Source organism: Citrus sinensis, chromosome 3 (assembly GCF_022201045.2).
Source record: "Citrus sinensis cultivar Valencia sweet orange chromosome 3, DVS_A1.0, whole genome shotgun sequence".
In the NCBI taxonomy this organism is placed as follows: Eukaryota; Viridiplantae; Streptophyta; class Magnoliopsida; order Sapindales; family Rutaceae; genus Citrus; species Citrus sinensis.
Window position 1 is genome coordinate 33312342 of NC_068558.1, and position 14579 is coordinate 33326920.

Consider the following 14579-nt stretch of genomic DNA (forward strand, 5'->3'; position numbering starts at 1 on the left):
TATGTTTGTCATGTCTAATTAAAGAAGATAATATAACTATATTTGTTATATCTAATTGTATTTTATGCTTATATTAAGAAGAATCATAAGTAGCGAAGACAAAGATCCAAAAATATTTTATCCATATTTCTTATCCACAACTTCATCATTCTTTATATAGCATAATTGTTACACATGCTTGCTTATTTAAAGTGAGAGCCGTCATTTTTTTCTTTTCTTGCATAGAAAATAAAATTCAAACACAAATTAAGAATTAAACAAGTATATAGAATCATGACTTGCTTCAAGAAAACTATGTTGTTACTAGCTCTTCTTGTTTCATACACGTACGTGAACAGTGCCTTCTCATTCAACGCTCCAACTCATGTAAAAATCTCCAATAAGTTAGGAAATGGCTTGGATCTTACCCTTCATTGCAAGTCCAGGGATGATGACCTTGGTGTACATTTGCTCCATCAAGATGAGAGTTTTTCATTTCAATTTCATCCTAACATTTTTCGATCAACTCTTTTCTGGTGTAGTTTCAGATGGAGTGGGCAGACTAAATCGTTCGACATATTTGATGGAGGCAGGGATTGTCTACTCACCGATTTAAAATGGAGTGCATCACCAACTCAAATTTGTGACGAGAATAAAAAAGTTTGCTATGATTATAATAAATTACGAGTGACAACCTGACATTAATGTCTATCAATTAACCCCTTATTAGTTTTAAAATACCATATAATTCTCAAAACATCATAATTTTACATTCTTTCTCTTATTTTTAAATACACTTTTATTCATATTTCTTATAAATTAGATGAAAAATAAATTAAATTAAAAATTTTAAATACTAAGAAAAAGAAAAAAAATTCTTATTCTTTTTTTTTATTCTAATTTTTTAATTGTTTGTAAACTAGAATGATATTGAATAAAAAATAAAAGAAATTTAATTTAATCTTAAATAGATATTTGCTTTTCATATAGATTGCAACTAATACATTTTTAAAAATATTTTTCTTATAATAAATTCATATTTTATATTTCCAACAAATATTAAAAAAAATCAAGTAAATGCATTCACATTGCTTCTATTTGTTGTCTCTTCTGTTTCAATGGGATGGATTCGACTTCTCGTATTTTTACAAATTGTGCAACTGCTAAATCTATTTTGGGCTTGGTGGTTTAATTGCTTCAAAGTTAGTGTTCACGTTCCTGACAATCTTGGTGACTTATGGAATCTGCTGATTGCCAAGCGCTTTTCAGTTCAAGTTCATAACTTTGGGTGCTTGGTGGTTTGGGTATCTTACATGATCTTTGAAAAGCTCGTAATGGTGTGGCTCTGGCCCCCCGCTTTATCTTGCTGGATTAAAGCCAATACTGATGGTTTGTCAAGGGGTAATCCTGGCATCTCTGTTGCTGCGGGTAGTTTTTAAGCCGGCTTTGCCAATCCTTTGGGTATTGGCTCTAGTTATTTTGCTTGGCTTCAAGCTATTCTTCATGCTATCGAGTTTCCTTTTGAATTTCTTTAGAAAATTATGAGTAAAATTGAACATCCGTCGGGGTTCAATGCACATCTTCGAGAGCCTTTTGATTAAATTAACTAGACTGGAGTCAGCCCAGCAAAAATATATGGACATTTCTAAACTACTCTTTTATATTTCTTTTCATCATGCGTTCTCAGTATTCTTTTGATACTTGGAATGAGGGCGATAATCAATTTCCGTACATCCAACGAGAAATTCTAGAATTTCTCCCAACAAAGAGCAATAAAATATTGTTTTGCTAAGAAACAATACTGTATTATGGAGGGTCAAATTTAAGTCTACATTCTATTAGATGCGAACTGAACTTCTACGTGTTACATATTTTAGCTTATAATTAAAAAAATGTTAGATCCCAATTATATGTTAATTATAAGACTTGACTCAGTCAAATTAAGTTGACGAAATCATATTAGTTGACGGATCCCAGGGTAATTTCGAAGAAAATGGTGAAATATTAATGGTCTGTGCACGCTCCTGTTATAGAATAATTTAATCCGTCGGCTCTATAATTAACTTTTTCTTTTAATTAAGTGGCAAAGTTAATAATAACGCTTTGACTATCAAACTCTAAATGTTGCAACAAAGCACACATTTTAATATGGCCATCAAACCAATTAAGGATCCTCAATTTAAATTTATATATAAATGGAATGACTGCTTTTTCTCTTTTATTGTTATATACGTAAAGGTCCATTAAAACTGCATTACTTCAAAGACTTTTGTATCTAAGAGAAAAAGTTTATTCTGTAGCCGGCAAAAGAGGATGGAGCAGGAATGATCTAAAAGGTGGATTTGAATATTAAAATTTTCAACACTTTCTCACCAACAACCAGAAAAATTCTTTTTACAAATTAGCAACCCTTAGAATTGGAGAGACTCTGAACCTGTGTACATGTATATATATGTTACAATATAATAACATAAACATGAAACAATGAGATCCTCAACTGTCAATTTACTGATCCTATTTCTTTTTTTTTTTAAATTTCACTAAAAGTTGTTTTTGATTCTATTAAAGAGGCGTAAGCTCTTCATAAATGGATAATAAGCCTTCAAAACCGGAACCGCTCTTGTTGTCCTTATGGAACCTTTATCCTATTAATGCCACCAATGTTTCTACCCACTTAGAAAACAAAATAAGTCCGTGTGCTTAGTTTGGAATTCATTGCAATTCTGCCAAAAGAGTCATCAGTATTAACCTGAACACTATAGGCTTAAAGGTACGTTTCACGAATTCTCATTCTCATCAATTCCTCATTTTGCATATCTTAATCAAAGCTTCAATCTATTATTTGGCATCGTACCGCCTCAAACTGGCAACCCCTCCAATCTCGAGTTCCTTGGGAAATAATCGGTTGTCTGGGGTAATACCACCAGAAATCGGCCTTCTAACTCATCTAAAACACCTTCACATTGACATGAATAAGTTACACGGCTCAGTTCCAAGATAAGTAGGTCAGTTAAGCTCTCTTAAACGGCTAGCCTTGTGTTGTAACAGCTTGTCTGGTTGGATCCCTTCTCTTTGGGTAACTCAAACAACTTGGCTGTATTGAATCTTAATAATTAGTCACTTTTTGGCTCTATTCCTTCATCTTTAGGAAAACCTGAAGTTTCTTTCCACAGTAGACTTAAGTAAAAATAAATTCAGTAGTTCAATGCCAAATTCCTTGAGTAACTTAAACAACTTGGAAAAACTCACTTTCTTCTTCTATTCCTCCGCATATTGGAAACTTGAAGTCTCTCTTTCATCTAGATTTGTCTGAAAATCAACTTACAGGTTCGATCCCTCATTCTTTGGGTAACTTGAGCAACTTGGCTATATTGTGTCTTAGTTATAATTCACTTTTTTCTTCTATTCTTCTAATTTAGGAAAAGTCAAACCTCTATTGAGTTTGGGATTTGCCCTGAATTATCTTAGTGGTGTTATTGCTCCTTCAATTGGCAGTCTGAGCAATTTAAAAGGTTTATACCTATACTCCAACAGGCTTTCTCGTTCTATTCGTGCAAAAATAGGAAATCTCATGCAATTAACTGAGCTAGAGATGGACAACAATAAGCTTTTTGGTCAAATTCCTAAAAGCCTAAGAAATTTCACAAGCCTAAATAGAGTACATCTTGAACAAAATCATCTCAATGGAAACACATATGAGCATATACCCGAACCTAACTTTCATAGATCTTAGCCAAAACAATTTTTATGGCGAAACCTCATCCAATTGGGGCAAATGTTAACAATTAGGCACTTTAAATTTTTCAATGAATAACATCACTCAGAGCATACCTCCTGAGATTGGAAAGTTATACCTATTAGAAACTGACTTAGCGTTTGTCTTCTAAGAAAATACTCAGAGAGAAGAAACAAAGAGAAAAGGAAAATTCTAGATTCATTTAGAATAACAAAAAATTACAAAGGTTCGATTGAGCTCAGCTCAATATATAGTCACCATACCGTTGTAACAACTATTACTAATAACTAATTGATCTAGAATAGCCAATTACAAGATGCCAGGTGGCTATTTAGTTACAACAAATTCATAAAGCTAAAACTATTGACATATCAACAACATATCAGCACGTCAGCTCTTTTCCTTAATACACATCAGCTAAGCAAAGCAATATCCTTAACATCCCCCCTCATGCTCAGCCTGGTAAAACAAGGTTGAGCTTGTTGCTTAAGTAATAAAAGGAGTGATGAGATAGAGCTTTCATGAGAAGATCTGCAGGTTGCTCAAAGCTGGAAATGTATTGAACTTGAAGACTATTAGCAGCAACTTTTTCCCTAATAAAATGAACATCCAATTCGATATGTTTTGCTCTTGATTGGAATTTTGGATTACAAGCTAAGGCTGCTGCACTTTGGTTATCACACCAAAGAGTGAGAACAGAGGAAGGAGTCAGAGCAAGTTCATGGAGTACAAACCTTATCCATAGAACTTCTGATGCTGCCATTGCTAGTGCTCTATATTCAAATTCAGTACTAGATCTAGAGACAACAACTTGCTTTTTTTAGCACTATGATACCAAGTTACGCCCAAGGAAAACATAATAACTAGCCACTGATTTTCTGTCATCTCTATCTCTTGCCCAATCAGCATCACTAGAACAATCAATCTGTAATGTTCCATGATTATAGAACTGAAGACCAAGGAGAATGGCTCCTTTCATATATCTGAGAATTCTCTTACTAGCCTGCCAATGGTTTACAATCGGGGCTGATAGAAATTGACTAAGTTTATTAACCGAGAAAGTAATCTCTGGTTTGGTTAAGGTAACATATTGGAGGGCTCCAACAGTGCTTCTATACAAAGTACCATCAGAAAAGAGTTCACTATCTGCTTTAGTAAGGGGAATTCCAGATGCCATTGGTGTTGAGCAGGGTGTGCTATCCTGCATATTGACCTTACCAAGTAGATCAACAATATATTTAGACTGAGATATATGAAGACCTAAAGTATTCCTAGTAACTTGAATACCCAAGAAATAATTCAGTTCTCCAAGATCTTTTAGAGTAAAAGTTGATTGCAGATCTGTATTAACTTGTTGAACAAGCTGAGGACTTGAGCCTGTGAGAATGATATCATCTACATAGACTAGAACTAGCAACAGCTGATCTTCAACTCTCTTGAAGAATAGAGATGTATCTGATCTAGAGTTTGTGAAACTCCATTTACTTGTAAGCACTTGTCTCAGTCTATCAAACCAAGCTCTAGGAGCTTGTTTGAGACCATATAAAACTTTATGCAATCTGTAGACATGATTAGGCTTGGAACTATCTACAAAACCTTCAGGTTGCTCCATATACACTTTTTCATTCAAATAACCATTAAGGAAAGTATTATTAATATCAATTTGTCTCAGTACCCAATTATTCATTACTGCCAAACTTAAAATCACTCTAATGGCGGAAGATTTAACAACTGAACTGAATGTCTCTATATAATCCAAACCTTGAGTTTGATGGTATCCCTTGGCAACAAGCCTAGCTTTGTACTTTAGCACACTGCCATCAGGGTTATACTTAATTCGAAACACTCATTTACTTCCTATGACTCTAACAGGATGACTAGGTTTAAAAAGAACCCAAGTTTGGTTATCCATCAAGGCTTTGTATTCTTCTGTCATGGCCTTATGCCATTTGGGGTCTAACATAGCTTCTGAGACAGTAGAAGGTTCAGTTGGTTTAGCTAAGCAATTTGCAATGTAAAGCTTTGGTTTAAAAATACCTGCCTTTGATATTATGATCATGTGATGACCAGGGGCAGGTTGTTGAGGTGGAGACATATTGTGAACATGTGAGGAAGTTGGTTCTGTAGACTGAGATGTAGCAGGTGAAGGATTTTTCAAAAATAGATTGGAAATAACATGAGAAGATTGTGAGAGTAAAGGAGCAACTGCTGGTGGAGATTGAAAAGAGGATGTATCAAGTTGAACAATATGAGAGACAATAGATTGTGATGAAGGAGAGGAAGAAAGATGACTGGAGGAACAAGAAGATGGACATGAACTGTGAACTGAGGAGAAATCAACTCTAGGTTCATAAGGAAAACATGACTCGTTAAAGATGACATGATTACTGATATAAATTCTTCTTGAGGAATGAAGACACAAGTATCCCTTATGATTTGAACTATAACCAAGAAATATACACCTACTAGCTCTAAACTCGAGTTTATGATGATTATATGGTCTTAAGTAAGGAAAGCAAACACATCCAAAGACCTTTATGACAGAGTAATTTGGTTTTTTATGAAATAAAAGTTCAAAGGGTGATTTGTTGTTCAGTGTTGGAGTTGGAAGTCTATTGATGAGATAGGTAGCAGTTTGGAAAGCATTCCACCAAAATTTTAACGGCAAGTGTGCTTGAGCTAAAAGAGTAAGGCCTGTCTCAACTATATGTCTATGTTTCCTCTCAACTCTTCTATTTTGATGATGAATATAAGGGCAAGGGTGTCTAAACTGTATTCCCTGTTGAGTAAGATAAAGAACAAAAGATCTAAACTCTCCCCCCCCAATCTGTTTGTAGGCATTTTATTTTGGTATTTAGACTTGTAAGGAGTGTGATTTTGTAGTGAGGGGAAATATCTAGGTGAACCTGGTATAATCATCTAAGATGGAGAGGTAATATTGATAGCCTTGTGATGATAACAATGGAGCTGGTCCACATAGATCATCACGTAACAATTCCAGAGGCTGTGTAGTAGTAGTTTCTATGGAAGGAAAATGTTGTGTATGACATTTACCAAATTAACAGGCATTGCAAAAGTCAGGCTTTATATTTTTATTCATATCAAAATCAGAATTGAGATGTTTGATTATGTGTTTAAGAGCATGAATAATGGGATGACCCATTCTTTTGTGTAACAAATTGCAATCAACAGACTTAGAATAAGAAGCAGACAGGGCTGTTGAGCCTTCATTATTGAAAGGAACAATGTTTTCACCTGACAACCTTACATCAGTATGCATAGCATCAAACACACCTAAATGAATGATCATAGACTCATGATGATGTTTGACACTAGATACAGATTCAAAAGTGACAGACAAAGCATTAGATCTGGTATTACTAGGAACTGCAGCATTAGAAACTGTAGTAAGACCTTCAACTTGATATAAACCTCCTTTAGCAATCCCCTTGAGTAGGACTGTTCTTGAGTTCTTGGCCTTAACAAAACAACAAGTTGAATGAAATTCAATGAGAATGTCATTATCAGTGAGAAGTTTAGACACACTTAAAAGATTCTTAATTATGGCAGGAACATGAAGAATATTATTGAGGTGAATAGGAATTGTGGATAGAGTACTTAACAAGGCAGAACCAATATGTTGTATATCTAACCCCATTCCATTTCCAATATAGAGTTTATTTGTGCCACCAAAAACATAATAAGATTGGAAAATACCTGCATCTTTGGTTACATGGTTTGTTGCTCCTGAGTCAATGTACCATGCTGAGTCTGCAACAACTCCATAATCTGCTATAGGACCAGAAGGAGCATAGAAACTAGGCACAGGACCAGTGTTAGACTGATTATTAATTCCACCAGGAAAGCCATTAAAATGACCTAGTGACCCTAGATGGAAAGGATAGCCTTGTGGTGTAATGAAACCAACATTCTGATATTCAACATTGCCTTGAAACAATTGTGCATTAGGTCTAGGATAACCTTGAGTAGAAAAACCTCTACCATAGCTGTTCTAAGGACAAACAGTACTAAAGTTTTTGTAATTAAAGCCACCTCTAGCCCTAAAGCCACCTCTTCCTTGCCTAGGAATGAAGTTTTGATTAAACCTATTCCTGCACTTATAAGCTCCATGACCAGGAATGAAGCAAATCTGACAGGTGACTTCCTTATCAGTCCATGCTCCATTCTTACTATTATCAAATCCACCAATATTTCCTCCATTAAAGCCTTTTTTTATTGTAGTTTTTTCCTTTTTGAGCAAAATTTGCAGACATATCATGTAATATCTCACTTTGCATTTTTCCTTTAGTCATCTCGATTCTAGATTCGTGACTAAGCATTAATGAGTAAACTTCTTCAACAGTAACATTATCTTTCTCCAACCTAGCAAGTATGTTTGTTATAAGAGAATCATAGTTTTCATTCAATCCGGTGAGTAAATGCATGATAAAGTCAGTTGAAGCTAAAGGATTACCACCAATGGCTAGACTGTCTGCAATTTTCTTCATCTTGTTAAAACAGTCACTGACAGAAAGAGCTCCTTTCTTTGTGGTTTGGATTTGCATTTTCAGAGGCATATAGCGAGCCTTAGACTGAGACATGAACATTTCAGCAAGTTTCTCCTAGAGTGCAAGTGAGGAATCACAATCCACCACCATGATTAGTTCATTATCCACCATAGATGACAACATCCAGCTCTGTAGAAGCTTATCAGTTTTCTTCCAGTCTACAAAATTTGGAGTCTCACGACGATTTGACCTGCGAGCTTCAATACTACTCGATTCACCTTCAGTTTCAGTAAGAAAACGATTTGGACACTGAGAATCACCATTGATGAAGCCTTCTAAACCATTGGCAATAATTGAAGCTCTGACTTGTGCTCTCCACACAAGATAATTTATTATGTCGAGCTTAACTGGTTGAACAAAAGAAAAGGAAATTGAGGACGAAGCTGAGTTGTTTGAATTGGTCATATTTGTTTGCTTTGGTACCACACTAGAAACTTAGTGCTTGGCTTCTAAGAAAATACTCAGAGAGAAGAAACAGAGAGAAAAGGAAAATTCTAGATTCATTTAGAATAACAGAAAATTACAAAGCTTCGATTGAGCTCAGCTCAATATATAGTCACCGTACCGTTGTAACAACTATTACTAATAACTAATTGATCTAGAATAGCCAATTACAAGATGCCAGGTGGCTATTTAGTTACAACAAATTCAAACAGCTAAAACTATTGAAATATCAGCAACATATCAGCTGGAGCTAGATACATGTCAGCTCTTTTCCTTAATATACGTCAGCTAAGCAACGCAATATCCTTAACAATACCAACTACATAAACTAGATTTTTCATTGAATCACATAGTTGGAGAGATTCCACTTGAACTTGGAAATTTAAAGTCCTTAAACTATCTTGTTTTGAATAGTAATAAACTTTATGGGAGCTTACCTCCAGTACACTCGGCTCACTCAGTGATCTAGAGTATCTTGACTTGTCCACAAATAAGTTGAGCCATTCTATCCCAGAAACTCTTGGAAACTTGTTGGAATTGCACAACTTGAGCAACAATCAGTTTTGAAAAGAATTTCCAGTTGAATGGGAGAAGTTAGTTCAACTTTCAGAGCTAGATTTGAGTCATAAGTTTCTGAGAGGAGAGATACCGCCACAAATCTGCAATATGGAAAGCTTAAAGAAGCTTTAATCTCTCGCCTAATAACCTTTCTGGTTCGGTTTAAGTTGATTTGAAGGAATGCATGGTTGTCATGCATTGACATATCATACAATGAGTTACGAGGTCCAATTCCTAACAGCACATGAATCCATTATAATCCTGCGGAGACATTACAAGGGAACAAAGGATTGTGCGGTGACGTCCACGGTTTTCAACTTTGTAAAGACTTTGTAACTCACAAATATGTCTTCAAAATGAAATGGTTTTTAAATAAGTTTCCGCTTTTTGGAATGCTTGCTCTTTTATTCTTCGTGGTTAGAATGATTTCTGGAAGAATGAAGAGGGCTTCAAGAGGAAACAAAGAAAGTTCTGTAGGCGATCAAGGAGTGCTTTCGATATTAAAGTTCAAGACAAGCTGATATCAATCGTGGAGGTTGTTTATTTATGCATAGATGAGAGTCCAGAATCAAGACCCACAATGCACACAGTGTGTCAACTATTATGAAATGATCCGCAAAGTCAAAATTTTGTTGTTTCTTTTGTACTTTTCGTTTTTGTTGAATTACATATGACATTTGAAATTTATGATGATCGTAAAAAATTTTACAGTTTAATTCAGTGCATCATTTACACATTTAGAGCATTATTTGACTTTACCCCTAAACTCAGCCCTGAAGTCATTTGGCTTTTCCGTACCTTACTTTTAGTTATGCATATTTTGTCTGATGACAAAAAACTGAAATAAAAAAAACAGAACAACTCGTAAAGTAAAATATTCCTTAACATTATGAATTTCTACGTTCGAAAAGAGACAGCAATACTTTCAACCCATTGTAAGAGCTGCATCTAAGCAAAGCCCAATCGGCGAAGTTTTACAGAACCGAACAACCTTGCCCAATCGGCGAAGTTTTACAGAACCGAACAACCTTACTGCTATATAAGTATATCGGTTTCCTAGGCCATTTTTTCAATGGCTTCCTACGGCATATTGTATAATTTCAGCTCAATTCTATTACATATATATATATTTTTATTTGAATACTATAATTCTGTGTACTACTAACTATATGATCGGGATCGGCTTCCTATGCCTTTTCTTTTTTCCTCAACTAAACTATTTTTCACAACTTCAAGTCTTCAAGCAACTATTTGGCAGAACAACTCCAGAGGCCGATCCATCAGCGTTGGTACAGGAAGCTTCAGCTGGTTGATTATTGTAACTGAGCTTCACATCCTCCAAGCTAATTCCAGTGCATGGATTCTTCGAACTGCAATCGAGCTTTACTCCAACTTCTGTTGCCGATGTTCCATGAATATCTTGATATATCACATCACTGATTTTAACCCCCGAAGCCTATTGAACAAGAAAAAAAAAACATTTATTGAGTTGAATATTAATCGCATCAATATTTACGTAATCACATCTACAGACATGTGATAAGTGAGTATCGTACCTGTCCAGGACAATTCTCGTTGTCAGGGCAGTAATTTTGATCAATTATGATTGGATTATCGACATTGTTCATAAGAGCATGTTGGAAAAGAATGTTCCTGGCAAATCCACTGCTTGTTCTCCCCCAGGACTTAATCCTCACTCCATTTTGAGTGCCTGTAAATGTCACAGATGTTACTGTCACATTTTGCACTCCAGCCTCTTGTTGCTCTTTGCCTAAGCTGCCAATGCTGCAACAAAATCACAATATTCAATTTAATTAGCACTAAATATTTATACGTACCACCAAAAATAAAGAGAAAAACAAATCATCATGTTTTTTAATTTTACCTGATCCCATGGCCAGGGCCACAAGCAACATTTTCAATCCATAAGTTGGTGGCGCCAGGCCCAACTGATACACAGTCATCACCAGTCCCAATTTTGCTGTCCAAAATTGTGACACCACTTGATGATTGAACGTGAATGCCATCGGTGTTTGGGCTGTCACCGGCGGCCGAAACTTTGACCCCCTGTACTTTCACATCGTTGCATCCATTGATGACAATATGAAACATCTGGCTATCTACGGATGCTAATCCGTTAATCACAACGTTGTCTGAGTTGCTAAAGCGAAGTGTCTGCTCATGTATATACAAAAGAAGGAACATTAATTATTATAACTAAAGCAGGAAGCCAATCAATATGAAAAGCAAAAAGCCACTAAATTTACGACTATACAGATATATATAGGATATTTCAACTTAATTACCGTAGCGCCACTGGGGCAATTACTATTGTCCGACTTTTTACAAGCCCACAAGCCAGCACCTTGGCCCTCAAGAACGCCACCATTAATAGAAACCCCACTAACATGCTCAAATAAAATCCAGTTTTCGGCATTTCCGATAACATGATAATCAGCTGGAGCCACCAGAGTCCCGTCAATACGTATGGTAATATCATTGTTCTTGCATTGGCCTTGAAACACAACATTGCTTAGTAAGTACCTCCCCGGTGGCACGTAAATGGTTGCGGCCTCGGCCGAGCCACAGGCTTTAGCCCATGCAGCAAGAAAGGATTTTACTGAGTCAGTCTGGCCATCGGGTCTGGCTCCGAAGCTCAGCACATTGTAACTCAAAGGAATTGCTAAAGATGAACTAAAGAAGAGAATCAAAAGAAATGGTAAAAAATTAATAGGCAAAGACATTGATGTTGACATTGTTTCAAAGCTTAAATTTACTGATAGAAATGAGAGAAATAGATTTGAGACGTTGAGGAGTTGGGAGGAAGTTGAGAAGGTTTAAATGGGTATTTATAGGATTTGAATGGACTGTAGAAATGGCAATAGCACTAACAGTGAATGCAATCTGCGCCGAATTTTGGGAGTGATTTTGGCCTTAACAAATGCGATCTTAGTTTACCAAAATACCCTTTAACTTAAATTTGGACGACGTTTGATGACGGACGCGACAAATACATACATAAGACGAGGACACGTCCACATATGGTTTTGTAAGATGAGAGATTTCAAAGGTAGTTAATAAATTAACAGAAAAGATGAGAGATTTCAAAGGTAGTTAATAAATTAACAGAAAGATGGGAGATTTCAAAGGTAGTTAATAAATTAACAGAAAAAGGTGCTTCTCCATTTTCTGCTTTTCTGGTGGTGTGTAAAATTATGCCCGTATGTTTGCTTTGAGCACAAGGTCGTTGCCTCCTCAATTCCCGTGGAGCGATATGTTTATTTCTCTGAACTATTTCTCCTTGTTGCTTGAAATTACAGCAAAATAAAGCTATTTAGAAACTATTCAACTAAATTTTTAGGATAACTTATAAATAATATTATATCAATTAATATTGAGTAGACACAAGATAATTTTGTCAAATGCGACAACTATTAAAAGGCATGTAAACTCCATGCAGATTGTTCATTTGTTGGTTAATTTATTTTTCCATTTTTCCCTTTTGGCTTTCAAGTCAATTATAAGGATAAGCATCAATATATATTCCCTGATTTAAGTATAACTTATTTTTTTATTTTAATAAGATTGCTCTTGTTATTTCAAGGTATTCCAAAATTTATTTAATTAATTAAAAAGAATTTCGAATACGCTAAATCAGCTGCAAATGAAAGCTATCTACCCGAAAATAAGGTTTGCCTTGTTTTACGACTTCCTTGTTCTAGGAAATTATTGTGTTTCATGTGACATTATTTAGGCCAATAATAAATATTATTCAAAGTTCAACTCTAGTTTTATAAAGAAGATGAATCCAGAGGCACAATTCCATCAAAATCAACTATTGATTTTAAGGGAAACAATGAAGAAACCCATGTGAAAAAAGAAAATTTCAATGAAAGTTGATAAAATGTGTTTGAATAATGGTTGTGTAACAAGCTACATCGCTGTTGGACATTTTGTTATACTAAAATGGAAAATATCATAATGTTTCAAAGAAAACAAATTGCAAAGAGTTCATTATTCACAGTATGTCTCTCTACCTAGATGTAATTATTTTTTAATTACATATTTATACTTTTTTCCCATTTTTTCAGATTATTCAAGTGGGAAGCAGTGTGACCCCATCGTGGGCATTTTTGTTAATGATATAATTTTCTTTTTATTTCTTATAACTAGCCGCAATTTTCCTAGTTTCGGAATGGATGTTTGACTTGTTTCATCACTCGGATTAAGCAAACAATCAAGCCGCATTACTAGGTTATCAAGAAAGCACAGTTACCAGTCAGGTCCCTCTTCATGCCAAATTCAGCACGGCCGAAAGGATCTCACGTCAAAGACAAAATTTAGCAGATGTTAATTAATCGATTCAAGTTCACCACATGGGGATTTCTTCTTCAACTACCCAACTGAATAACGATTGACTGTTGACCAAGGAATTATCTATACGTTACTAGTTGATTGAGGAATTTACTTTCACACAGTACCCTTTCATGTTTTAGCTAGCCCACCGGTAACTTCTATTAATGGTATCACCACAAATTTTGTTGCATAACTAATTAAACATGTATGTGAGCTAGACTGCCAAATTGTTTATTTATTTTTTAAAAACGATTGTCCGCCCACCCTCCAAAAAAAAGAAGCAAAATACAATAAAAGAAGATTAGATAATCGGAGGCGTAGTGAACCCCAAAAGATGGTTAGCATAGAACTCACTAATTAATAAAGTAATGAATGGGATAAAAAATGATCGACTAATAGGCTATATATCTCTGTGTGTGTGTTTATCTAGTCTATAATTTTAAAGTGCGGGAAAGTCCGAAAAAGTTTTAAAACCATGCAGTTTTAAAACTTTCCCGTACTTTCCACACTTTAAAACCCTGGATTAGAATATATATATATATATATATATACACATACATACAGACATTTATTAAAAATGTTCTAATCCAGAATTTTAAAGTGCAGGAAAGTTCATAAAAGCTTTAAAACCGCATGGTTTTAAAGTTTTCCCAAACTTTTCCGTACTTTAAAATTCTAGACCAGAAAACTACTCTATATATAGAACCTCCAAATAGGAATACTCTATATAGGAATAACCTCATAGTAATAAAAAATCGTGATCCCAACTTGGGACCAGTTATAATAGGAATAAACTCCACATTGTAATAAGTTAATTTTTTGTATGTCCCGTCTTAATAAACTTACTTCCACATAGTAATAATATTTCAAAAATATATGCCATGTTACATTAAATAATTAAGATGGAACAAAATATCTTTCTAAAGTTACTTGTGACA

General features: G+C 35.0%; 1 protein-coding gene across 1 annotated transcript; it reads right to left on the bottom strand.

Annotated features, from left to right (window-relative positions):
- Positions 1-10150: 10150 nt before the first annotated feature.
- LOC102623039 (polygalacturonase-like) lies at positions 10151-12087 on the bottom strand. Its single transcript, XM_006493091.3, has 4 exons — positions 11592-12087; positions 11171-11460; positions 10842-11070; positions 10151-10741 (listed from the first exon to the last, which is right to left on the bottom strand). The coding sequence occupies exons 1-4, from the start codon at positions 12039-12041 to the stop codon at positions 10517-10519; spliced, it is 1194 nt and encodes a 397-aa protein (XP_006493154.2). The 5' UTR covers positions 12042-12087; the 3' UTR covers positions 10151-10516.
- Positions 12088-14579: the final 2492 nt, after the last annotated feature.

Excerpts from the sequence above, each read along its gene's own strand:
- LOC102623039 (XM_006493091.3), bottom strand. The coding sequence starts at position 12,041 with ATGTCAACATCAATGTCTTTGCCTATTAATTTTTTACCATTTCTTTTG. Across the intron at positions 11,461-11,591 it reads ATTGCCCCAGTGGCGCTACG|ACACTTCGCTTTAGCAACTC; the intron begins GTAATTAAGTTG and ends ATACATGAGCAG. Across the intron at positions 10,742-10,841 it reads ACGAGAATTGTCCTGGACAG|GCTTCGGGGGTTAAAATCAG; the intron begins GTACGATACTCA and ends CTTGTTCAATAG.